The sequence below is a fragment of the Blennius ocellaris genome (assembly GCF_963422515.1).
Source record: "Blennius ocellaris genome assembly, chromosome: 16".
Taxonomy (NCBI): Eukaryota; Metazoa; Chordata; class Actinopteri; order Blenniiformes; family Blenniidae; genus Blennius; species Blennius ocellaris.
In genome coordinates this window covers 4,443,616-4,470,013 of record NC_137665.1, presented here as the reverse complement: position 1 = coordinate 4,470,013, position 26,398 = coordinate 4,443,616, and the positions used below count along the sequence as shown (strand labels likewise).

Here is a 26,398-nt window from a genome sequence, read left to right as displayed (position 1 = left end):
ACAACAAAAAACCACTAAAAACTAAAAAATTGTGCATTTAAGAAGAAAACAAATGAGACTTTCATTGTCCATCCTGTAAGCCTCCAGTCCCATCGGACTCCTTTTGTGAGCTGAAAATAATACAAGCTGTCTAATATGGTCAGACCTCCCTTTGAGTAAATCATCTGCTGCTTGACTGACGAGATCAGCTGCAAGATTTGCAACAGAAACGTTCCTGAAGTGACGGCGTAAGGGGCGTCACAGAGAAATCACTCCACATTGCGTCACGCAGGCTTTTTGCTGCGTCTTCATTTTCCACTAACTTCTCTAAAACATTTCCCTCCCTTCCCTTGTGATGACCTTTTCCCTCCCCCTCCTCATTAAAAACAAAATCAACCACCGTGGGCTTCAGAATCTCAGAGACAGCAGGGGGCGGCGGCCTGTTTGCATTGATACATGACATTCTCGTAAAACTGTTTGTGTTTATGCTTAAAAAAAAAAAAAAGAACCAATTTAAGCTTGAAATTTAATGCCTTTTAAAGCTAAAAAATAAGCACACTTAAAGAGTGAGATTGTTGTGTGAATCCTTCTGTTACTGCATTGTTTGTGTTTAAAAAAAAAAAAAAAAAAAAAGTACTGAGCCTAAGATCTTTCCAAGAGAAATCGATGCTAAAGTTGTAGATTTGCGGGGCTCATGAGTGGAAACACCTGCCAGGTGGAGCTCAGAGGCGCTTCTTGTCTTTGGAGGACGATGGCGAGGTTTTGGCGTCCGCTGAGAGGAGCGCCATGATGTCCTGGAGAGCTCGGCTGATCTGAGCGCCGAACCGGTGCGAGTCCTGAACACAGAGAGGAGGAAGGCAGTCAAGAAATAGGAAGCGTGTGAGAGGAGGAAGGAGAAGTGGGTTGTGTTCTATCATGACATTTGTTTGAAGGGGAATTTTATTTACGATTTTTTTTTCTTTTTTCTGATTAAAACAAAAAAGGAACAAGTCAGTTGCTGAATAAAATACAGATAATATCTAAGTACTCTGGCACGGAACGGAACTGGAACAGATCATCTCTAATCTCTCAATTTATAGGGAAGTGACAATAAGTTGGACGAAAAATTAGCGTATAAACACAAGTGAAAAACAGGAAATATCACCCCTGATGTCCCTGCAGCATATAAGTAGTTATTATAGTTTGTGAGCTTTGGATTTCTACGACCATCATTTAGGATGAGGAGAGTGTGAATGTTACCAGCTGCATCAAGGAACCTGAACTGTTGTAGCATTTCTCGTCCCTAAAACACACTTTACTGGTGAAAACCAAGCTTCTTGTGCAGAAAATGGAACATCGACTTCAACAAAATGTGAATTTTCTGTTATTTACTACACCACCAATGTCTGAAGCATCTTTTTGCAACGAATACAGCTCCTTCCAAGTTTCCTTTTGTGTCTCGTTTGTACGGTGATCGTGAGAAGAATGTTATTTTTGGCGAATAAAAACAGAAAAACAACACTATCAAGCAGACGGTGCAAACGTTGCCTTGTTGACTGATTCACAGATTATCTGCCGGCCTCCTCAGCTCATCCGTCTCGGTGTGTCGGAGTTAAAAATGGAGCCGACGACTCAATCTGCCGATAGACGTCAAAGCTGTGGCTGACATTTGAGGCTGCACCTTCATATTGAACTGTTTAGAAACACTCCGGTTCGTATGGGCAAAAACAAGGGATTTGACAGGTTGGATTGCATTTTGCTTTTTTTGCGCGATGGAGCTTCGCTCGCCGTCCTGCAGATTCTCGCTTGTGTCACGGGTGGAAATTTCTTTGTGTTCAGAATTCTTAGAAGTGTCTGCGGAGGAAGTGGCTTGAGTTACATGTCTGTTGCTGCAGTAGCATTTTGAGCTTCCTCTTTATGTACGGCGGAACGCGAGTGAATCAAAACCACAACAAAAAAAGGTTTCTGCATACATTCCTTTGCTATTACTTACGCTCAATGTCAAATCAAAATTATATTTAGGCTCAGAAAATGGCAAATTAAGTCGAAAGTTGATCAAATAAATCATAAAGCAAGCAAGTTGAATAAATTCTAATGTGCAGAACCTTTAGACTTCATGATGAGTGCAAATTACTTAGTGTTGCATAATGTTGTCATGAGTTAACTGGTCTAAATAAAGATGAAAAAAACAAATAAAAAAAAACACTTGTGTGACTCACAGTTTCCTTGCAGGAGTGTTTCGACGACACGTGGAAGTTGATCATGTCTTCTCCCACGATGATGTACGAGACGCCGTAGCCGTCGTCAGCGACCTGAGGGGACAGAAACCAGAGGAAGACAATCTTCAGCGCTTCAGTGCTCGGAAAGTGTCGCCATTACAACATTGAAACTGCCTGAAATCAGCAACCCAAAGAAGTGCACTTTAAAAACAATCTGATCAAAAGAGTCTTGATATTCTGCCTGTTCTGGGAAACACTTTTAGATATGGCCGAATGGAAGTACTTGGCCGTGTCAAATTAACCTCTCTACTAATGAAATCGGAGTTTTTCTCTTTGCTGTGGGCGCTGGAGTGCAAAAAAAAAAAAAAAAAAAAGCGTCTCTTCCAGCTCATTGAGCAGCAGCGAATTTACCGTTATTACACTAATAAAATGAATAAACACCGATGTGATTTTAAGAACTCAATGCCTCAAATAGGCCTCTTTAATAGTAACTAAATAAATACTTTTGTGCCTCAAACATTCAAACAAAACCAGAGGAGCGTGCGCCACTCACAGGCCCGAATCCTCCGCCCAGCGAGATGTAATCGGGGTGATTCTTAAGGTCGAACAGCTCCATCTGCTGAACCGGGGTCTGACTGGTGGAGAGGCGCCAGGGCTCAGACAAAACCTGGAGGTTGAAAGAGAGAAAGAAAAAAGCTTTGAAGAGGAGCAAGTGGAGAGAGATTCGCCGTGCAGGCAGAGAATCACGATACATTAAATAATCTTAGTCTTTGTGCTTTACTCTAATAGGGACTATTTTGTTCAATCCGCACTATAAAAAGTTAGATATTTTGTCAAATTTTAAGTCAAACTGTGTCGTCACAACAACAACACAAAAATATAAGAATGAATGCAGCACAAATGAGTACAAATGCCAATACCTTTAAATAGATGAGTGTATTATACAGATGGTTTGGATGATGTGACCGATTCACGCTGGAGTTTTACCTCTTTGAGGAAAGCCGACTCCACCCCGAGGTATTTGGAAACCACGTAGAGGCAGAAAAGGTGCCGGTCGATTCCCGCGCCTGTCATCGCCATCCGATAAAGGTTCTGGTGTTTCTCTGAGGCTTTTCGGAAAAGACGTCTGCACTGATCTTCAGTCTGTGAAATCACATCCGGGCTTTGGTCAAATTCGTCATCTGCAAACTCAGACAGAGCCGCTGTCTCTCTGGATTTAGTGATCAACGACAACTGGACTCGATTGAGGATTTAGGACCGCTTTATCTTGTAAACAAAATGTAGGATAATTAATAAAGGGCTGCCTAAACCTGAATAAACATTAGTCTGGAGAAAAGCCATGAACACTGCCAAGCAAGGAGTCTGAGCCACCATTATAATTCTTCCTGTGACTGGTTCTTGTGTTTACCTCTCCGCCTTCCAGAGCCTTGATGAAGGCACAGCTCTCGTTGGAGCAGGACCGCACCGTCTCCGTCCGTCCCTCCCTGAACAGACGCGTCATCGACGCCTCGTACGTCAGGCAGAAACCAGCGCGATCCTGCAGGGAGGAAGCGCGCAAACGTCGCAGAGGGTCGGTGCTGGTGAACGTGAAAGAGGAACGGATGCGTCCGAGCTCGGGTTACCCTGAAGTATGCCAGCTGCAGGCTGATCTGAATGAAGGCGTCTGGGCTGATCCGGCACTTCTTGATCTGACCTTTCCCAAACTCTCTGAAGGGGAACACGTGACAGTCCACATCGTCTGCCAGGGCCTGAGCGACGGCCAGGGAGCTGCTGGCCTGAGCCTGAACCTGAAGCACAGGGAAAACAGACAAGAGAGAAAACAGTCAATCACTGGCATGGCGGTGACACTTAAGCCTTTTTCAGATCAGATTTGGCTCTGGAGTCCCAAAAGTGAAGGCATCCCCAATACTGACGCTTTAAATAGCGCCCCTGTTACTTTTGTGACCATAACCTGCCTGCAGCCCTCCCGATTGGGAGACGACAGCATAGCTTTGAGGCTAATCTTTCATTCGCAGCATCGCCGATATCTCAGCTCGGGTCTCGGTATTGCGTTTGTTAGTCTTGACAAAATAATGTTTTGCTTAGTGGTCTGGGCACCTTTGAGCCTGTTTAAATGCACGGGCCTTATGCTCGACACCCCCGAGCTAATATATCATACAAGTGCAGGATACTGTAAACGTCAACACCAGAGTACACTTTGCAACTCGATGACAGCCGTAAATAAGATGCGACGATAAACAAAAGCCGAGTTGTTTTCATTGTCAGTCTGCCACGTGGTGGAAAAGCCCCAATTCTCTCATCAGCGCCACGAGGGAAACCACCTAAAAGCCCGCTCTGCAACAGTGTGCAGGGTTTATTTAGGGACTATTTATTTATTGATTCTTATTTATGAAGGGACAACCCGTTGCGGATTCATTAATGGTTAAACTCCATCTACTTTCCCTCTCCACTGGTTGAATTCACAATGTTGTCATTCCGTCTGCTCCTTTTCACCCCCAATCCTTTATCCTTCTTCTCCACCGCCCTCTTTTGTTGCACAAACGTGTTTTTTTAAAAGTCTCACTTATAAAAGTGAGACCCACTCGTTGAAATGGGAACCTCCTGATTATAACATTTCGGTTTTGGTAAGACTATCTCTCATGAAATCTTCAGTCTCAAGACAAGTCTCTTCTTGTAGGCTTGCAATGTCTTGTGTAAAAAGTTGGGCGACGTTGCAATTTCCCTGTTCTCATTAACGTCCATCTGGAAGTGAAGAAAGCGGCATCATTTAAAGAACATGCAGGTTCAAAATGGTCTGAAGTACAACTTTGAAAAGATTGTATCTATTAGTGAAGAAATGACTGCTGGCAAATCTAACACCCCCTCCCAAAAAAAAAAGACAACTTTCACCTCAAGTAATAGTAGTCAGTAATCTCTCAGTATGAATAATCTCCACAAGTAACAGGAAGAAATTACATTCATGCTTCACCTCCTGATAGTTCAGACCATTTAAGGAGTTTAAAAATCCTCTCTTACGCATTCTGACTCCCACCAGCATTGTCGCTCATGTGTTTTCCAGGAAGCCACACCTCTGCAAATAAGAAAGTTTAATAATACACCAATTCCTACAATTGTTTTGGTACCTCCTGTGATGTGATGTAACCGTTGATCTTTTCAAGATTAATTTCTATATTCTGCACCAGGGATTTTACGCAGATACAGTTTGGGGTAATGGGATTGATGTTCTTTGAATTAAAGTAGATACAACCCACCAACAGCAAAAAGCGAAATTGCCAACCTTCCTTCTGACTCAATATTTCAAGAATTGACCTCATGTTTTATGCTTCTCGTGTATTTATAGGCCGGCCATTCACTGCTGCTCGTACGCCACAATCTTATCACACATCTGACGGAAACGCATCTGATTGAGTCCACCGACTAAATCTTTTTCTACATAAAAAGCTAATTTGGTAACCTTTGGACAACCTCCGTTTTTTTAATGACTGTTGCTCATTTGACCATCACACCACTGAACTGGATTTCAGTTCCTTTCTGACTTGCCTACAGACAATTCTACAGAAATTGTGGTTTCACCAGATGGAGGAGAAGGAAGTCATTTACTGTTACCACTTGACTATAAAACAATCATCCAAAAATGCATAAATTATTGGTTTCACAGGTGATGGGGGATAGAAAGTTCAATTAAATAATACTTGAATTGAAGATGAATCGCAATAACTCTTTGATTATTGGTGATTTAATGGATTTCAGGGTGACAAACATCATGCATGTTGTATAATACACCTAATAAAGAGACATAATTTATAAATAAAGTATGCCTACATAAATGTTAGCTGTTGCCCATGATCAAAGCTGGACGTCACTGTTTTAGAGTCAATTAAAATTAGAATCGATTCTTGCTTGAATGAAGTTGACTGACCCAAACCTCGTGTTTCTCTTCCGACATAAACTGCTCATTTGAGAAACTAGATGATGCAACTTCATATCCTCTGCAAAAGCATTTGACTTTCCATTTGAGCTGCTGCACAGCTGATGAAAACCTTCCATTCATGACTGACCGGAGAGTGAAAGTTCACACACAGCAATTCTGTATCCCCCCCCACCGGGGGAGTTGTGATGTCTGCATGTCGGGGAGAATCACACTTGTCATATAAACTCTTCTCTCTTTTTCACTCTTGTTACTTCAGTGTCACAGTGATCAACGTCGATATGCTGCAGTAACACCAGCACGCAGCGCTGTAGGCCAACCGAGCTGATGTCAGCGGTCATCACTCCCTCAACAGCTGCATTGTGTAAACTTCTGTGTCCGGCTTTGGGTGGCCTTTGGTGTTGTGGTGAACAACACTTGATTAGAGAAAGACCTCAGTGCAATGCTGTGTCTCCTGGGGGATTTCAGGGTGAAAGTGAGAAATGAGTTGCTAATGATTCATTTGATATACAATTCTCTAGAAATAAGGACATTTTATGATCCTGGACTACAAGAAATCCCCTGGATTTGATGAATTATGTGGTAAACGGCGCTGAAAAGGGAAACCCTCTGAAGAATGAGCCAGCCGACATTGGTTTATCAACTCCAGAAAGGATTGCACGTACATTATAATGAAGGTAAGCCAAGGAAATTATTTCTCACTATTTTCTTTTGTTTCAGAAGTGGATCCACGATCAAAGGTGAACAAAATATCACATAGTGACATCGCTTTGTAAGCAATAATATTCTTTAATTGTTTTGTCATACAAAAATAATATATCGTGATAAACACTTTAATTCAGTTATTAATTTTGAACTTTTCAACTTTCTATTTACTTTTATATCATGAGTGCTTTGATATTACATGTTTTAGCTATTTTATGTGTACCCTATCTGTTTAATGTGCACTTTTGCAAACCTTATTGTTGATGCACAACACATGCAATTTCATTATATTGCACATAAACGTAAAAATAAAGTCTTCTCTTAGTCTTCCTGGGCTGTGAGAGAGAGTGAGTGGGTGCTACAGTGTAGAGATGAGCTGGGAGAGAGATAGAACTCGCTGACAACAGTAGATAAAAATATATCCCCCCCCCAAAAAATAAAGAAGTTCCACTAGAGTAGCCTCTAATACTCGCCAGTCAGCAGAGTGTAGGCAGGCCGCCATCATCTCCACATGTGTGGCTGCTTTCACTCGCCAGTACAGCTTAACGGAGACAGTGCAGGTGCGCTAAACTCAACCAACCTCACCACCGACATTCAACTCGAGTGTCGAGTGGAAACAATTACCGAAGCTGCGAGTGACACAGGCACATGCTGCGACAGGTTGTGCTTTACCTCTGAGGGGATGTCCCAGGCCAGCCTCTGCGGGTGCGGTAGTGAGCGCTCCACTTCGCCTTTGCAGTGACCATCCTCAGTGTAGCCCAGCTGGAAGGCGTCCGTGGCCAAAGTATACTGAAGAAAAAACATGGGGTCCACCAAGTTCATTTCAGAACACTACAACAGATTTATTTTTAGAATTTTTTATTTTTTTTTAATCACATTTCCTCTTGTAAACATGGCGTAGTGTTGAAATACCAATCTAGGAATGTAAGCTGATTAGATGAACTTCTTGGCAAAGCAAGAACAAGTCACACAATGCAGGGAAAAGTACACATATAAAAAGAAAAGCACTTGAGTGGGCCGGACCAGTAAAATAGTGCCATCATAAGCTTAAAGTTTAAGAGTTTCTTTGTTGTGGCAGAGAGCGCACATGTTTAAAATGTCTGTAGTTTAGCAACACCAAACAATTGAGAAAATCACTACAGTCTCAACATAAAGCCATTTTTAATGATACTTTCTGGGGTATAATGCAGGGAAATAAACCATCAAAGGCTCTGGAAATACATTTAGAAATGAACCAAACGCTCTCTGGTGTTTCATGTTTGATTGCTGAAATGAGTTTTTAATTTCAAGCCGACCATGATGTCGTCTCGTCGTTGTGCATGAGTGGGTAGCAGTCGGAGAACAACCCTTTACTTCAGCAGAACTGCTAATCGAGCGTCAAAACACTTAATTTAACACTCCACAAAAACATACATAGAAATGTCTGCTAATGTAGGAAAATCATGATGTGTAACATGTTAATTAGCCGTGGATTAACCTTGTTCTTGCACATGCCTCACTTCCTGACTAAACCGCAGACGGTGCAGTAAATACTTAACTTAAAGTTAAAGATTGGTCATTGGGGAAATTCCCACTACTTTTCGAACAGGAAATGCTCCACTCAGAAGACGAACTTCATATTTTCTAGCGCGGACCACCACCTTCTTCTTCTTCTTTTATTATAAAGGTGAAATGGAAGGCTATCTGTCATTTCTGTGGTCAGATCTTCCCTGGTGAATTCGTCTACCACATAGCTGGAAGATCTACTCTCTGCTATAATTCACGCACCCACAGCATCAGCGGTTGATCGCATGCTGCATTTGGAAACGACCACTTCCGAAAAAATACGAGTCACTTAACCTTATGTGTTTCTTCCATTGCTCAGGAAGCCACTGCCTGTACTCCTTATATTAAATTGTAAATACCACACTCAGGCAACTCTGACGTAGAGAATTTGTGAGAATGTCATACTTATTGAGTTATAAATAAAGTACGTGGCACTGCGTATGCTAGGCTACTACTAGTATGTGATACTACTATGATAAATTGCTCTTGGTGTTTTGAAAAGTTGGCAGAGCACAAGTAGTTCCAAATGTGGTAATAAGATCCATTGCAGCCGTGACTCCGACAACAGAAATAAACTTCACCTTTTATTGCTCCTTAAACTGCCTTCCTATCAAGCCCTGCCGCGTCCCGTTAACAGGCCTCACAGTCACAACCCCTCTGGCGAAACACCAAAATTGGCGAAACACCAAACACACAAATTGAAAAGACAGACACACACCTCCCAAAGGTGAGCCACTGTTGGCGCGTCAGCCCACGAGTGCTCCGCATTCAAGCCGCTCTTCCCGTTCTTGTAGATCACAATGGAGAAAGATTTGTCAAACCACCTGAGGGGAAAGACGGGAAAGGATAGGAGCACACAAGAGAGAAAACACATTTCAAACACACTGATGAAACGCAATCATTTTAAGCAAAAACAAATGTTTTCGTCGGGGGGAAAAAAAAAACCAAAAACCTGCGCAATTATTACAACTACAATAAAAATGTTCTTGCAAAACCTCAGCAGGAGTTCGAGAGGATAGAAGTGAATCCTGTAGGAACAATAGCCACAGATGTTACACAGCTGGATATCCAAGCTTCTACCCAGATGCTGTCAGACTGCTGAACTGCTCCACTTTCCAAATGTGTACATTGCACCTTATTAATGTGTCTGATACCAATATTTCAATATATATTTACTACACCGTGATCTGGGAATTGGGTTTCTTACAAGAACAGAACAGAATACAACAAAAATAGTACTTTAAAAGTATAAAAGTACTTCATGAATTCTCAGCAGATTTGTGCCACACTAAGTAGCAATTTACACTATATTTGAATGAACTATGATATTAAACAATTCAGTACAGTTTATACATATAAGACCTGGCAGTAAATAAATACATACAAAAGCAAGGCCTGCATGATAATCATTAAACTGATCAAAGAAAAACCAGACATTAAAGGAAGATCAGTTGCCAAGTTTGGGAAAAGGAATGTCGTAAGTGTCGAACAGATGGGAGTGCTTTACACAATTTCTCCTGAAATGACCTGGCGGGGAGCTAAAATTAGCAGCATAATGAGGGACAGACAAATCAGATAAGCTGGGTAAACTGCGACGGTCGAAATAGAAATTGCTTTCACAAGAGCAAACGTTGTCATATATCCTCCAGTTTCTGTGATGTCCCGACAGTGGCATTTGAGAGGAACCCTGCATTCACTCCTGTGACGATTCAGCTGTGAGTCGTCACACACACACACACACACACACACACACACACACACACACACACACACACACACACACACACACACACACACACACACACACACACACACACACACACACACACACACACACACACACACACACACACACACACACACACACACACACCACTCTCTAGAAATCTCTTTGTTTAAAATGTGACGGTTGACAATTTGGAAAACCTTTGACTCTGTATTTGGTTATTTTAAGCAGGAACTTTTGGGGATTTTCAAACCTTCAGTGTGACACTGAACCCCAGATGCCTAAAAATAAGCTAATAAGACAAGACAATTTGAACTAAAACCACAAAATTCAAAGCAGAGTGACATCTGCTAATTATCTGACTGCCTGCTCTACCTCTGGATGCCAGTTGAGTCATTGAATAATTACCCGTCACTGCACTCTGTATGTCGAGGGTGGTTGTATTTGTCTACTCATAGGCGTCTCCACGGGCACACCTTCATTATTGGATTTCCCCCAGCATACCTGTCAACCGCCAAAAAACACCTTCACTCATACCTGTCGTAACACTTTCCATGGAGCAGAGATTTGGCGTAGCGGTCCAGGTTCCCTGCAGGGTCGTCTCCCCTCATGCCCTGCTCCTCGTCGTCCAAGGTGACGAAGAAGGCCGCCCGCTCGATGGCGTCCAGCGAGCGTCTGTTGACACCGGAGCTGAAGTACTGCTTCCTAGTCTGAGCCCAGGGAACTCTGGGGAGGGGGAGACACGCGGGACAATTCACAATCTTTATGGTCGACAAAACAAACTTTCGAAACCGTGATGACAACACCAGACAGACACACAGCAAGAAGAAGCGAGAAAGAAAGTGTCACTCGAGAAGAAAGTTCACAAAAGACGAAATGGCTGAGGTCCTCTGAGAATAAATATCGAGCATCGACGCCTTTCTAAGATTTATTTCTGGGCTGTGGTGATCTGCATCCCCCCGAGGGATCGGTATCTTTATCATCTGAACTGATACCCAGTGCCTGTGGATCAATACCGGTACCAATTTCTGTGTGTTTATGCTGTAATAAATGTAACTTAGTTTTAATATAAAATGAAATATTCAATATTATTTCCCAATATGTAAATTTTAACAAATATATCAAAACAACATCCAGCTGCTTGTATTATAACGTCACAGTTGTTTCACAAATTTCTTCAACATGAAAACCCTCAACTACAACGACTTTTCCCCTCAATAATGCACAAATTAAAATCCAGTACGACATAATCCTATTTCTTTGCTTTCTCGCATCGCATTTTGAAAAGTGGAGCTGTACTTTTGAGCTCTTTCTGTCAGCCATGCTCTTCCATAGTCTTCGTTATAAGATCCCACCACTACTGACGTTATTACGCTTGTCTGCATGCAAAGATATGTTCAATCCCGGCTTGGAAATTTGCCAGAGAATCGCCCTGAACCTAGAAATGAAGTGACCATGTTGAAAATTACATAAGGGATGAAATGATTACTAGCTAAACACAACAGTTTTCAGTGATGCCTCATCATTAGGAGTTAAAACAGCACGGTTCAGTGCCAGAGGCGGCACTTCCTCACACTCTCTCAAAGGCAAAAAAATAAATAAAATCACACGTTGGCTTCAGTGTGTAACACTGTGGAGCCGGAGGATAGATGTCAAAGATGTTGTTTCTACACATCAAAACAGAAATGATTTAACTGAGGCAAAGTAAGAATAAAGCTGCACGATTAGCCATGAACGCAAACCCTGAAATAGACGATGAGAATGTCTTCTGAATAACACTTGACCCCCAGAAGCACCAAAAATGCACCGTTACACCGCCTCATTTCCATCTGAGTCACCAATCTCTGCAATAAGTTTGGTCATCTTATCAGCAGGCGGCACTGGCACCTCACCCAGTGACACTTTGTTTGCTCATATGAGTTCACTTTATTGCCGTCTCCTGGTTTTCACTTTTACTTTCTCTTGATAATTTGTCTTTCAGATCATGTGCTGTGAAGTCAAGAGGGCTACTTTGAGGCGATTCCAAATATGGAGCTGCATAGATGACCTGTTGTCAGTGACTACACTGACGTAGGACGTTGAGCTGGCGTGCGTTTCCTCCATGGAAATATGGCGCCATCTGGTGATCATCTTGCACCTCGTCCACGTGACGACCAGTATTGTTCTGGACACAGTCGTTAGGAAAGTTGGGGGAACTTCTTTACTGCACTCACCTTTCCTCCTCACTTTTTGTACTTTCACTCTCAGTTGCACGAGCCACTGGTGCACATCAGTGAGTTTGTATGTTCTCTTCTTCATCCTCTGAGCTGAAGGGCTGTGAACTCCTGGTCTGCTGTTTGCTCTCTATCTACCGGTAATTTGTTTTCTCACTTTATTAGGTCTCTGCTGAAGGAGGGAGACACTCATCAGCTCCCAGTCTGGACTGGATGAAAGGTTCATGCGCTTTAAAAAAAAAAAAAAGATTTCCTCTCCATCGGAGTTCAGTCTGGACTTGTAATTGTTTAGTTTTCTTATTTTTATTGTATTAATTAAGGTGGCCAGACTGTGTTGTAATCAGACTGAATGGAGGGCAAAGAAGTCCACAGAGGGGAGGTGAATAAATGAAGTGATCCGTATGTAAAACGTCGATTTCAACATGGGACAATGGGTTGAGAAGGTTAGACACACAAGCCTGTGATGAGATATAGGGGATTAATAAAGTCTGAGTTTAACACTGAAAATTGAAAAATTCACAAAAACACTCACATAAATGTGAGGAATCTTTTATTTAAGCTGATATTACAGAAAATCTTCTTTTGTCAGAATTTCAAAAAAAAAAAATTGCTTCATTAAAATTTAAAATATGCAACTTCATTTCAACTCCTCTTCCAATGCTACGCATATATTGCATTTATTTGACTTGATATTTAGGTTTAGTTGATTGATTTTGACTTTTAGTCCAACGTGAGAAGTTTTTTTTCTCAACAATGAACAAAGTTGTAATAAAAGTTCTCAAAACTGACATTAATTGACTGAGGAGTCATCTGGTGTTTGTTTTTTTGTTTATTTGTGCAAATTTACAGGTCAGAAGGAGCTTTTCAGCTTATGATATGTGCAAATTTAAGCTGAAGCCATAAAAGTGACTTTCTATCTCTTCCTACCTGTCTCCAGCGGTGAGAGCCCCCAGTCTTTCCTCCCCAGGTAGTGGGGGTGAAGGATCATCCAGGATCCTCTGGATTTGTAACTCGATCTCCCTGGGAGACAGCAGTCGGCCTGCTCGGTAGACCCACAGCCGGAAAAAGCGGCCCTTGTTGTACACAGCCACAAACTCGCTGTCCTGCCAGTGTTGGAGAACATCTGAGGAGGAAACGGGTGACAAGTGTAACATCTCCTTCATCTGAGTACATTTAATAGGTTACAATAATATTTAATACACACAAACATAACGGAAACAAACAAAAAGAAAAGAAAAACATCCAGGCATGCCTGTAGTTCTGTGGGGTTGTGTGTTTGTATTGCTACTCTTATGGGGACTTCCACTTGTTTCCTGGCATTTTGTGGAGATGGCAAAACTCCTCATATGTGAAGGCTTTTCAAATTAATCTGAAAGCCATTGTCCGGGTGTCTTTGACATTTGTGCCTTGCAACCAGAATGCATGTCTTTTCCATTCAAGACACTATGGGATTGGGTGTTTCTCTGTTTTTTGACATAAAATCTTCGTAAAATCCAGTTTACATATTCTTAATGAAGTTTAAGTTTAAACTATAATACTAATAATAATAATACATTTTATTTTTAAAGCACTTTGCACTGATAAAAAAAAATCTCAAAGTGCTACATGCAAAGATTATATACAATAAAAGCATAAACACAACTAATAGAAATGAAAGACAAATTCAGATAAAAGCGGACATCATCAAGGTTGGTCAAATCCATCAAAAGGAGCGTTAAAGGTCATCGGTCTTTGGAAAAAGAAAGTTTTTTAGTCCTCCTTGAAGCTCTTCTGGGTTTTGTCCCTTGTTAAAGTGATTTGTTAATTTATTTGATTTATGTTTTTTGGTGGTCATTAACCAAAGAGTGAAACATAAACTTCAGAGGCTGCGACAACCTTTGAAAACATTAGGTTCCCTTAAATAACTACATCAGTCTGACTACGAGATGCCTTTTAGTGTGTGTGCTTTCGCAAATACAAGAATATGTATGAATAAGAATATGGATATTAGGTGTCCATTAACGACAACACATCTATGTGAGAGGGGTATATTAGTTGTAAACTGTGCAAACCACATCTCCTTACAGCTGTTTGTAATAATCCGCCGTGCGTGCACGTGTGCAGGCCTTACCAGTCTCAGTTCCTGGTGTGCGTGTTGTGTTGAACATCCTCTCACACTGAGCCGCACACAGAGGGATATGAGTTCCCGGAACACGACTCTGATGCACAAACACACACATTCATTATTCATTTGTCATAATGATGTTAATATGCTCCTTCAGGATGTATTTTCGACACTAAAACAAGACTGAGGATCTCTGAAAAGAGTTCAGAGTGTGTGTGAAGCTTGTGAGTGAGAAAAGTGGAGAAGCTATAATAATGTGCCTAATACACCAGCGGACTGGAAAATATATATTTTTTTTGCACTCCAACGACAATCCTAAAAGGCTCCCTAAGAAAACCGAACTGAATGTGCTCATTGAAGATGTGTGTGTCTTCTCACCGGTTTGAGTTCTTCTCTGTTGACCTTGCGGCGGTACAGCAGCAGAGCGGTGATGGTGTTTCCTGCCCGGGCCGCCTGCACTGGCGTTGGCGTCACGTAGAGAAAGTCCTGGAACGGAACACAAACAGAGCTGAAAAACAGCTTTAAAAATAAAGGAATAATAAGAGAGAGGGCAGAGGGGTAAAAGGAAAAAGCTGAGACGGTGAGGTCACAAATGAGAGAGAATAGAAGGCAAAATGTATGGGGGGGGGGAAGAGAGATATTTGCTCGTCCAAAAACATATGCAAAATTGATTTTTTTTTTTGTGAGAATCATCAATATGAACAGGCAGCTGTTACCATTCCATAGTAGTTACTGTTGACCATGATGGGGCCCCGGCTCCTCAGATAGATGTATTCCTCCCACCAGTCGCTCACCTGGAACCACAACGGGAAAGATTATCATTGGCTGACAGATCCTGCCCACTCACTCAGACTTATTTTCGTCTCTGCCTTTATTAACGCAACTAATACGAGAGAGGTTTTAATTCAGAATATGAGGAGTACTTATTCATGTGATGCATGATTAATGGGATCAGTTTAAAACACAAAAGGTTTCTATTTAACCAGCTCTACAGCCTAAAAACCTTTTATCGTGAGTTTTTGGTACATCCTCTGAACAAACAATCATGAGGTAAAAACAGACAGGATAAACGCTTCGATTCTAATGTATTCTGAGCATTATGTATGTCAGTTGAGTCATATTCAGGGGCTGTTTAAAACCAACAGTGCAAAACATTGCAGAACAGTGACGCTTTACAGAAACAAGACATTTGATTGTGTGGAAATGGTTCAGTAAAAACCTTTATTGCTCTATGAAGGGTAATCCACACTTATCCCCACAGTGAAATATTCCCTCCCAGAGTGTATTTGTGTGTGACAATATACTCACATAGTTGGTGGCCCACAGGGCTTTAAGTTTCAGGTAGCGCTGGAGGCGGTTTCCAAGATTAGACTCAAACTGACTGGCCAGGGCGGTCATCCGCTTGAACTCCGGATCCGTCAACAGAGGGCGCGCCGACTCCAGGTACTGGCAGATAGGCAGGGAGAGTGTGGTGAGGGAAAGTAGTATTTAAATCCCAACAATGCAAGTAAACAATAAACAAACATATTTAATGATGAAATAAAAACCCAAATAAAACATCGGATTTCAAGAAATAATTCGACGAACTTGTATTCTCATAACATAACTTAACCAATAAATGAACAATATTTGAATCAAAAGAGTCTGGATTTGTGTTTATGGTACATTCATGTTTGGTGTGTTCCTTTCACTGAAAGACAAATCTTTTAAATTCTGTTTTTATTCAACTTTTACATATTCAAACTTTCATTTCTCAATATTTTATCTTCCATTTGTCCTCTTAAACATCTGTGATACCCAACAATATATGTGGACTTTAAGTAATGATAGAAAATCAAATGAGAGGATAAAAAACAAACGAAACACAATAAATTAAAAAAAAAAAAATAGACATGAGGAAAAACAAAAATGGGAATCTTTGGACCTTTCATGTGTATTGTTTGACATTACATTATATCATATTATATATCATATCGATTGAACGTGAACTATGAGTGTCAGTGATTCTATATTTCACTTCACGTTCACATTTAAAGGGATTTCTGTGTGCATGCGTGCAAGTGTGTGTGTGTGTGTGTGTGTGTGTGTGTGTGTGTGTGTGTGTGTGTGTGTGTGTGTGTGTGTGTGTGTGTATACTCACCCTGCTCACAGTGTCACTGATGGCAGGGACAGGCAGGTGAGGTAGAGAGGTTTGGTAGCTGTACAGCAGAGGCTTCCTGCGTGAAAATAATCCCACCAGAGTCTGAAACGAATACAATCAGTCATTTTAGATAAGCAACAAGATACAACTTCTCATTCAATAATGTCATATTTTAGCAAGGGGGGGGGGGGGGGGGGGGGGGGGCTGTGCTGCCAGGCAGCAATGACACTCACCACCCAGACTTTGGTGGTGTTGGAAACGCGGCCGTGCTGTTCAAACATCCAGTTGTGGTAAGAAAGCAGCAGCTTCAGGCAGAACCGGAGAGCCAGGATGAGCGAGAGCCACAGCAGAGTGCTGAAGACCAGCGCGGACACCATGGTCTGACCCTGCGAGCTGAGGGACCCGTGGAGGCTGCACAGAGGACACACAGAGAGAGAAAAAAAACTAAACTAACCGATCATCACTTTATCACTAAATGATCAGTTTATTGCTTTGTGTTTGTGGCAAAGTTTACAGTCTTCCCCTTTGTTATCAAAGGGTTCAAGCGACAGGAATGCACTTTATACTTTTCACTTTCAAATGCTCTCACACAGTAACTATAAACGAGTAATATGTTTTTCAAATGTAGTTAAATAAGACTTCCCATCTCCCATGAAACCAATAATTCAATAATCTTTGGAAATTGGCTCACAGGCCACTGAGTCTGGCGATAGGAGCCATTAGTTTCCGGGGAGAAACACATTGTAGAGCATGAAGAGCGCCAACAACACAAAGAACATGATCATGGCAGTAGGATAACAAAGAGATTCACTCTAAAGCAAAAATAAGAAATAAATTGAAGTAAAATCGAAAAAAATACTTATTATTGGGACTCTATAGCAAATATATGCCATAAATATCAGTGTATACATGATTGTTGAGAACAGTCTTTTGTGTATCATAAAAGCTGTTTAGTACTGTGAGCATTGTTGGTGTATCTATAAATAGTTTGATTGTTCGTGGAGTCATCCTCAGCTGGCGGAGCTTCCTCACAGAGATAAAAAACAAGCACGAGTGCCACTGTTTACACGCTCCACTGCCTTCCTCCTGCATTTTATATTTCCAGACTTCAGAGTGAATCCTATGAGGGTGAGACATAAAAGGTGTGTGTCTACAGTTTCTTTGTGCAGTCCTGCAGAAAGCAAATAGGCCAGTAGGGAAGTCGGGGAGAGTTCAAGTGCAGACGCCACACCCGCACCGCTCTGCACTGACTCATCACGTTGATATGTGAGGAACTTACTACGTTTGTAGAGATCTGTCAAAACACAACCCCGACCGAGTGGAGCGGTCACTTTCAGATGGAAACACTTGCAAAAGGATCGCATGACCATATTTTTGTCCCGGACGCTGAAGCGAATTGGTCAAAGAACAGATCAATCCTGCCTGCGACAATATCAAATCCACTCACTTCTTCAAAGACTAATGAGAGAATTAAGTGTTTTGATGGTGAAAACAGAGAGACTCTATGTAAAGCAACGTTACCCACCAATTCTGAAACCTGCTGATCAGGGTATATGAAGCTGTGTCATCTGCTTGCAAAGTTCAAGACTCTGTCATGTAGGAATCTCTGTTCCATATTTTACTGTGCAAGTTATAAACGACGTCGTTATAAACGACGAATCAACAACAAAGGTAGTGACGCAACTGCCTTCATGCCCATTTACTGATGTAATTCTTTTAGAAAAAGGTGAAAGTGGTTGATGATTGCAGCGTTGGGAGTGTGTTTCTCTTCATACCTCAGAGGCAGGTGCTGCTGGATCTTGGAGATTAGCCCCATGCTGGGATCGGACTGCATGTACATGGTGGCCAGGATTCCTATAGCCACGAAGAGCCAGGATGAAGGGCTGGCAGGGAAAACTCCTTTGATCAGACTGTTCTGTTACCCACAAGGGAAAAACAACAGGAGCCATTATTAGAAACACAAGCAAAAAATAAAAAATCTCTCACTTACACGCGTCAAGAACTGAACGTCGAAGCTTTTTCACCTTTTCAATCCTGCAGAGAAATAGCTGTCTGCGCACATCAATATAACAATAGAAATTAACCATGTCGCTATTGATCATTTGCATATTCCTATAAAAAGATTTGTTCCAACTTTGATCTTCCATCAAAAGGTATTGCGACGTGAAAATATGGCATTGAAAGGGTTAAAAAAAAGCATTATATATTTATAATAAAGAATGATCAAGATTTACAAACATTTAATTCAATTACAGTAGAAAATATGAACCAAAACATAATATTTAATAGCTTGAATCACAGATGAGCAGACTTGTCGTAGGATGAATATCGAATATTTTAGAAAATTCTATCTGGCACAAAAAAATAATCATAGAAAATAACCACCGTCTCTGGTAGTTGGAGGATTTAAAAAAAAAAAATGACATAAACAAATATTTATCGAGTAAATTGAGGTAAAAAAGCAATCGTTTCTGTTTTATGCAGAAAAAAGTTATTTGTTTATATTAAAGGGGTTCTAAACAGAACATAATAAAATATGTTAAATTTTGATCAAATGTTTTTGATTAAAAATGTTTTCTGGGAACTCCTATGTACCAATGTCATGCTCGGGATAGTTTAAGAACTATTTCTATTGTCTGGTAATTATCTGGATTATCTGAAAACTAATTGTCAATATGAATGATTAGTAAATGTATCCAATTATAGTTATAATACTATAATAACATAACATGTGAACAAAAGCAGCTATAATGTTTATAATAATAATAGAAGTCATGATATCGTGAATAAAATATCTATAAAGCAGGGTTTGTAGCAATTTAATTATAGTTAAAGTATGAAATATTGTGAGTTTGCGTGGCACTCTGATATTGTTTTGGATTTGGAAATTGTCCTTGCAAACACAAATTAAAAACAACAACAACAAAAAACCAACCTGAACTCAACTGCTGAGGCCCAGATAATCACCTGCGTCTTTGTCGCCACAGCAGTCAAACATGCATGTCGGAACAAGCTCTAAAAAGCTCCCATCATTCCTAACGCTCCCAAAAGGGAATTGAAACCCTGTAATGAGGCCTTCTGCATGCTGCTCCGTCATTAACACAAATTACACACCAGTGTGACCCTGTTCCTTTTTCACGGGGTAAACGGAGGTCCCTCATTCATACCGTGTTGTGACAAATTCCCAGTCGACAACTTGTGCTTTTAGAGGACATAAAAAGATCTGACTTGACTCTGATTTTCTTAACTTAAGGTGGAATAAGCCACATGATACGTATGGGCTGAATCCATGCAAATGCATGAATTTTGTTTTTTTTTTGTTCCTTGTCTTTTTTCGTCGCTGCAAACTGCGCATACCTCAAATTCCTTACAGAAATGCTGTGGTGACACAATTGATATGATCACTTCTGCACAAAAAAAAATGTCCAGTGTGTGTAGACAAACATGACAAGTGGCCGTATGGCTGCAGCGCAGCCACAAGCATGGAGCTATTCTGCCTAACTAGTTTTCAATTGTATGTATTTTTTCAAAACCCATTGAAAACAAAAGTTTCAACATTAAAAGAAGAAGTTGTTGAATTGTTTTCATTTTGTTGTTAGAACTTTATGTGATAGTTTCTTTTTTTAGAGACAAAGGAGTGAAGGATGTTTTTACCTGACTGACATGCAGAAGCAGTCGAAACACGTCAGTCAGGTAAAAACGTCCTTCACTCCTTTGTCGGTAAAAAAGAAACCATAACAGTTTTGAAAAGAAGAAATGTGCCCAACAGACAGATTCTGTTCAACAACACTTGCAAACTTTAGTGCTGCGCTACACTGTGATACCCACAAATAGCTTCATATATATGAACTTGCAAAGGTCTCAGTGTTAAAATCGAAAGTATTTTTTATTCGTATCCTGTTGGTGCTGAAAGATTTCACATCTGTGCTTCTCATAAACCAGAATCCACGACTGTGTACGATGTGTAGAAAGTTCAAAAACTGCCACAAAGCAGAAGTTGGAGCCATTACACTTCCGATAAAAGACATAATAATGAGCTGACAGATCTTGAAACTTGAAGTTATCTATAAGAAGGTACAGTGAGTGTGCTCCTTCTCGACTCAGAGCTGTGCTGCACATTTTGAAGTGGCAAAACTAAAGAGGAAGTGTGGGAAGCACAAGACAGGCTCGTGTTGGGGTTGGGGCGTCGCAGAGTTGCTGTGTGAATTGGAGAGGAAGGTGACGTCCTCACCCTCATGCGGCTGACGCGTTTCTTCCAGGATCGGACCCCGGACAGGTAGATCTGGTTCAGAGCCTGGTAGGACAGCTGCAGGTCGATCCCCTCGGGGGTTATGGTGAACTGGAACGCCACTGCCTGGTGGGCTTCCGCCATTGCTGGGGAAACACAAACACACAGAACTACGAACATTAGCATCCATTCTTTTTCTTTTAATGCACGCTATAGAAAGCGATGGTGGTGGACTCGATCCGAAAATTTCACTTTGGCAGTTTTAAGGGTCAGCAGGCGGCTGAATGTGCCACTCTGTGCAACAGCACTCGAGTAATTTTATGTGTCACAGGAATGTTGTTGTCGTCTCAGTGAATGGCGCAGAAAGACACACAGAGTGAACACTGTTCTCTTAGCTGTAGGTACACAGGCAACATTAGTCAGATGTGCTTATAATGTTGTCGGAGGATGTGCTACTTTAAACTCCCAACTTCTAAGAGTGTGAAGTAGAATCAACACATTTACCACTAGTTCAAGCAAAACACACCTTTCAGACTTCGGAGAAATAGATTTCATAATAGAACCGCTGTACATGTACCATGTTGGGGTCTAACGGGGGACCCAGTTATCCCTCAGCTAAAAAACAGCAAAAAATGTAAACAAGACTTGAGGAACTGGCCACCGATTTCACTGATTTGGCTCATACTGTGAGTTTGCACAAAGCGTCCTTTTAGAATGAGGTGTGTAGGGTACATACTCCTCAATGACAGAAACTGAACACTTTCTACCTTTTTGTATTTGTGTAGTAATGTTCACCCTTTCACCTAACTTCCACTCTTGCACTTAATTAAAACATTGATTTTCCCATCTTTCTCTTTGAGCTCCCACAGTATGCTGCTCTGCCGATAAAGCGTCAGTACCTGCTGGACTTCTTGAATTATTGAACACTTAATATGAGCTACAACCACTGCTGGGGGCACACTGGCTGCTGAGCAGAAATGAGAGTGTAGAGACGTCTATTCTGTTTCTATGGAGCGGCGCGAGAGAGAAAACGGAAGAGTGATGTTTGAACTGCATCTGGCCACTGTAACTTCAAGGGTCCCGCGACAGTGCTTCTGGCCATCAGCGCTTATGAAACTGTTGAATGACACAGTGCTGTACAGTGGCTTTGCAATTCAAAAGTTGCACAACAAAAGATTCCTATAGATTCATTCATGTGTCACATAGCCAGTCTGTCAATACACATTTTACTGTTTAGTTTTTTTTTTTTAAGTTGCTCTCTACCTCTCTTAACTTTACTTTGTTGTATTACTAGTTTTAATACTAGTATTTATGAAAGGTGCAATAAGGTTATCAAAACATGTAGTGAATGATATCATGTGACTTTCTGTTATTTGCCCAATAAAAACTATTTTCAATATCAGTAATCATTCAGGTTGGATGACAAAGCGGGAGTACACGGAGTACTGCCAGTCAGTCAGTGACTCGCCACCCTGTTAGAAACTGTGTAACCGGTTAGTGAATGACTTCAAAGTGGGACACCGTGAACGCACAACGACAACTGCCAGCTAGGACCAGAGGGGAGCTCATAAAGTCACATTTCAGAGCAATTGACACCATAAAGTTTGTAATTTTCAGGATAGAATTGGATAAATCACGAGGGAAGAACCAGCCAGGTTGACACAATTTACTATATCATCAATCTTTAGGAGTTACTTTGCTATGAATGACCAGCAATTGAATTTTTGAATAACTTAAAAAATGTATTAATGTATGCAACTTTCAGATTTTTCCCTGAAACACAACAAAAATTGAGCAAACAGTTCGAGGTGTAGACTTTAAACTATGTGTATGCATGGTCAACGATCCAAAAAAATTAATCTAATGACTTCCCCTGGAAAATCCATTTACTAAACCATACATCTAATGTCGCTGCTATATTTAGTGTCACTATTTGACTCTTGTAAGTCCTTAATTTATGAACTTTTGAGTCAACACCGAAAACATGCAAACTCGACAAAGAAGAGCCCGCAATCTCACCGGGGTCTTTTCGATGTGAGACGTAGGTGCGAACCACAACATCTCAATTCAGTTGAGATGTTTGCACAGAGAGCTTTAATGTCCAACGAGGCCTCGCTGGACGAGCTGAGAAGTTGTGACACCTTCTATGCTGGAGTCGAGGTCAATTGGTAGAAACAGCGCCGCTCATCCTTAGAGGCTAGAATGCTGAATTAAAACAGGACGCTTAAGTCTGCAACAATCGCTTCCTCCAAAGCGTTTTGACAAGCAGTGGCCTGTGACTGTGTGTGTGTGTGTTGGGGGGGGGGGGGTTGAATCTCTGCACTGTTAAACGTTGGGAGTAACGCACAGCTGTTGCCGATGAATGAGGCCTCTGGTACATACCGGACGATGACATGACAACTATACAGTTACAGCCACGCGGCCTGCAGAAAGTAGGCCAACATATAGAATCTTTTCGAGGTCGTGTGCCAGACTGTGTGTTTGTGTTTGTATGTATTAGCTGGGTGTGCAAACCTCTGTCATCTCTTCTCCTTCTCTCTATCCAGCCAAGCGACTGATTGCCGCATATTTCTCACTTCCCACAGCCAGTCGGTGTGGACGGGAACACAGGGACAAGTTAACCATTTGCAGCTTGTGGTGCTGCTGACGCCTTTGATGAATACATACAGAGACGTGATAATTAAACAATCCCTGGCACACTTTTGTAAAGCACTGACTTATGAAACTCTCTGACAGAAAGAACTCAATGTGTATGAGATGGTACAAAAAAACCCAGATCTTAATTGACAAAAAAATGGGTTTATATTCCCCCACATTTTCCACTTAAACTGGTTCTTCTAAATGCTGCTCTTTGGCCTACAAATATTTCCTGACGCATGTTTGCAATGCTCAACGTGACTGTCAAGTTGGAAAGGCACCTTGTCCCTCCTGTTTACTCTGGAGCTTGGAAGAAGTTGTCTCCAACAGTCTACTGCTGCTTTAGTTAAGTCCTCTGAATGAGTTCACAAATAATCGTAGATTTTCCTTGTTGTTCAAGGAGAATCAGGGTGTGTCTTTTAAAGTTCTCTGGCTTTCTATACGTTGAGAACCCAACCCAATGCCTCTGGTGTAACCTGCACACACTTTGTACAAGCTTGAAACAAGTTTTTCTGGCCCGAAGCCAGTTTGGGTTTTTTTTTTCTTTTCTTTTAACACACTGAAATCTGATTGAAACATTCTGGCCAAGAACGTGGTTCTTACTGGTGGGAAACAATACAGTGGGTGTGTCCGAGTAGTCCTTCCTATCTCCTTTCCTAACCACTTTTCCTTAACCCCCAGAGGTGTTTAAGTGGCGGCCATGATAAGGAACATTTGAATTCTCTATCAGCTAAGGAAAGGAGGCTCAACGCTTCCTTTATAACCTCCTTTACCAAAGGAAACACCGATGCATCCTTTACCAAAGGAGACGGGATCATGCTGCCCCACAATTCCTTGCGGTGACAACATTTAAAGGGACCCGCTCATCCGAGTGCTCAGGGAATCTCATGATTCTGATGCAATAAAGTAAAGTTTTTGTGCAGCCTATTCTGTGTGCATTGGTGATTTATTCACGTGGCAGCCGTTTCCCTTTTGTTCCTCATAGCCCACTTAAAAAAAAAAAAAAAAGAAGCTACCTGTAACATTCAGGTCTCATTCCTGTTGCGTGTCTTTTTTTGCAAAATACTACAACGAGGTTTTCTCACCTAAAAAACACAGATTTGAATAGCTCAGCAGCAGGAAAATGCAGCTCTTGGAAAGAGCTTCAGGCAAAACAATATTGCTTCAGGATGTACTGATCCTGGAATGTTTCTGGTCTAAACACTGTTAAAATCATTGTTCGCGGCCATACTTAAGACCAATTTTAAGGCAGTTTCGCTTGTTTATAGTTTAGACACATCCAGGAATTTGAATTCAAGTGCTACAGGAAGCTTTTTGTTTTTTACAAAAAAACCAAAAAAAAAACCAACTTAGAATCATCGATAAATGGAAAAAAAAAGTCAATGGAAGCAGGTTTAAAAGTGACCAATGATGAAAACAAAGGGGAAATAAATATTGGATTCGTAATTTTCCCCCGCAGCAGTGCATATTCACAGTTGTATACCTGACTTTAATCCAATGTGCTTTTATTGAGTGTGTGGAGAGGATGCTGATAAACAGGCACAGCCTGCAGAAGCAGAAAATCTGCTGCTTGTGCTTCCCCATCCGGTAAGACTGGCTCGCGTGCGCGTGCAAGAGAGCGGCGGGAAGCCAACGCGCGTGCACGAGCTCCCTTACAGCGCATTCAATATGAATACATAAGCTCGATACGACGCTTTTCCTCTTCGTGCGTGTATGTTTAAGGCTTATATTTTAGCAGCACGCACATCACTCCAGCGACAACCATGGCGAGAAAAACGTGTTATAACAGGGATGTTGCTTGCATTTCTCGTATTGATATAAACGTTTGGCACGCGACGCTACGGATGGACATGAGGTGTAAAATACACTAGCCGGTAGCTCCCGGGGGGGGGGGAGGGGGTTCAACAAGTTACACCCATCCAGCTCCACCCGCAGGCAAACAGAGGTGAATTGCGGGATTCATTCTTCAGTTTTTACTGAAAACAAACCGTTCCGCAATCTTTGTTAACGTCCACCGACCGTGTGTGTGTGTGTGTGTGTGTGTGGTGGGGGGTGGGAGGTGGGTGAGCATGGCTAACGTGCAGCTAAACGGCTACAATCATCACAACTACAGTGGTCCATTCAGCTCCATCTCCCACCCGGCCACACACGCTCACACACACCCGGGGCGGAGGGAAGGAGGAGCGCAGTTAACGTAAACAAAACACGGAGTGGGGAACAAAAGAAGTGAAAGCTAACCATGGATGATGTTGTTTACCTGACGCGTGTTTCGAGGATTTTTCTCGGCGTGAATGTTGACGCAGACACGCCCGTGTCGCTATTCGGCTCCTTCTCCTCCGCGGCTGACCGACTGACTGTCTCGTCTTCGTTCGCTGGAAGCTTCGGTAACCGGCAGACAGAGAGGCTGAGGCCGACAGGACGTCTCACTCTTCTCGAAAAGACGGAAGGACGTCTCACTCCCGTGTTAAAAGACGAGGTCGAGGCGCATGCGCAGTAGCTGTGACCACTGTAAACAAAGTGACCAATAACACTCATGCACGCGGGCGCGCACACAAACACAAGCAGTCCGCGTGGGCCAAGCTTCCCCTTAATAATAATGCAAACTTAGAAAAATTTCAGTAACTCCCCTTCAAAATGTTTTGATGAAAATCACTGTCATTTATTCAATTCATAGGTGGTAATAATGTCATGTAATTTGAGTTGACAGTCTTGAGGTCCTGACATAAGGGGCACAAGATGATTTCAGGGGGTAGCCAGACGATTAGAGGGGGGGGAAAAAATCACCTTATAAATATTTCATTAGGCTGCATGGTGGAGCAGTTGTTAACACTCTGGCCTCACAGCAAAAATGGCCCGTCTTTATAACTAACTTGTAACTCACTTTTTTTTCATCTAAGGTCAAAGCTCAGAGTGATTTGTGCATGTGCAATCAAATACAAACAACGTGCATGTTGTTTTCATTGTTGTTTATTGGTCAGTATTTCTCACAGGCAAT

The 26,398-nt window shown here is 41.6% G+C and overlaps 1 protein-coding gene across 1 annotated transcript; it reads right to left on the bottom strand.

Moving 5' to 3' along the window:
* Window positions 1-444: 444 nt before the first annotated feature.
* Window positions 445-25,781, bottom strand: cpt1a2b (carnitine palmitoyltransferase 1A2b). The gene is made up of 19 exons (XM_080510733.1): window positions 25,661-25,781; window positions 20,770-20,912; window positions 18,314-18,453; window positions 16,772-16,949; window positions 16,539-16,640; window positions 15,707-15,844; window positions 15,115-15,192; window positions 14,777-14,884; window positions 14,405-14,492; window positions 13,222-13,417; window positions 10,619-10,807; window positions 9,074-9,179; window positions 7,483-7,599; window positions 3,800-3,964; window positions 3,586-3,714; window positions 3,165-3,320; window positions 2,731-2,844; window positions 2,178-2,270; window positions 445-815 (listed from the first exon to the last, which is right to left on the bottom strand). Exons 2-19 carry the CDS (start codon window positions 20,908-20,910, stop codon window positions 702-704), a joined length of 2,352 nt encoding a protein of 783 aa, XP_080366859.1. The 5' UTR covers window positions 20,911-20,912; window positions 25,661-25,781; the 3' UTR covers window positions 445-701.
* Between the last annotated feature and the right edge of the window lie 617 nt (window positions 25,782-26,398).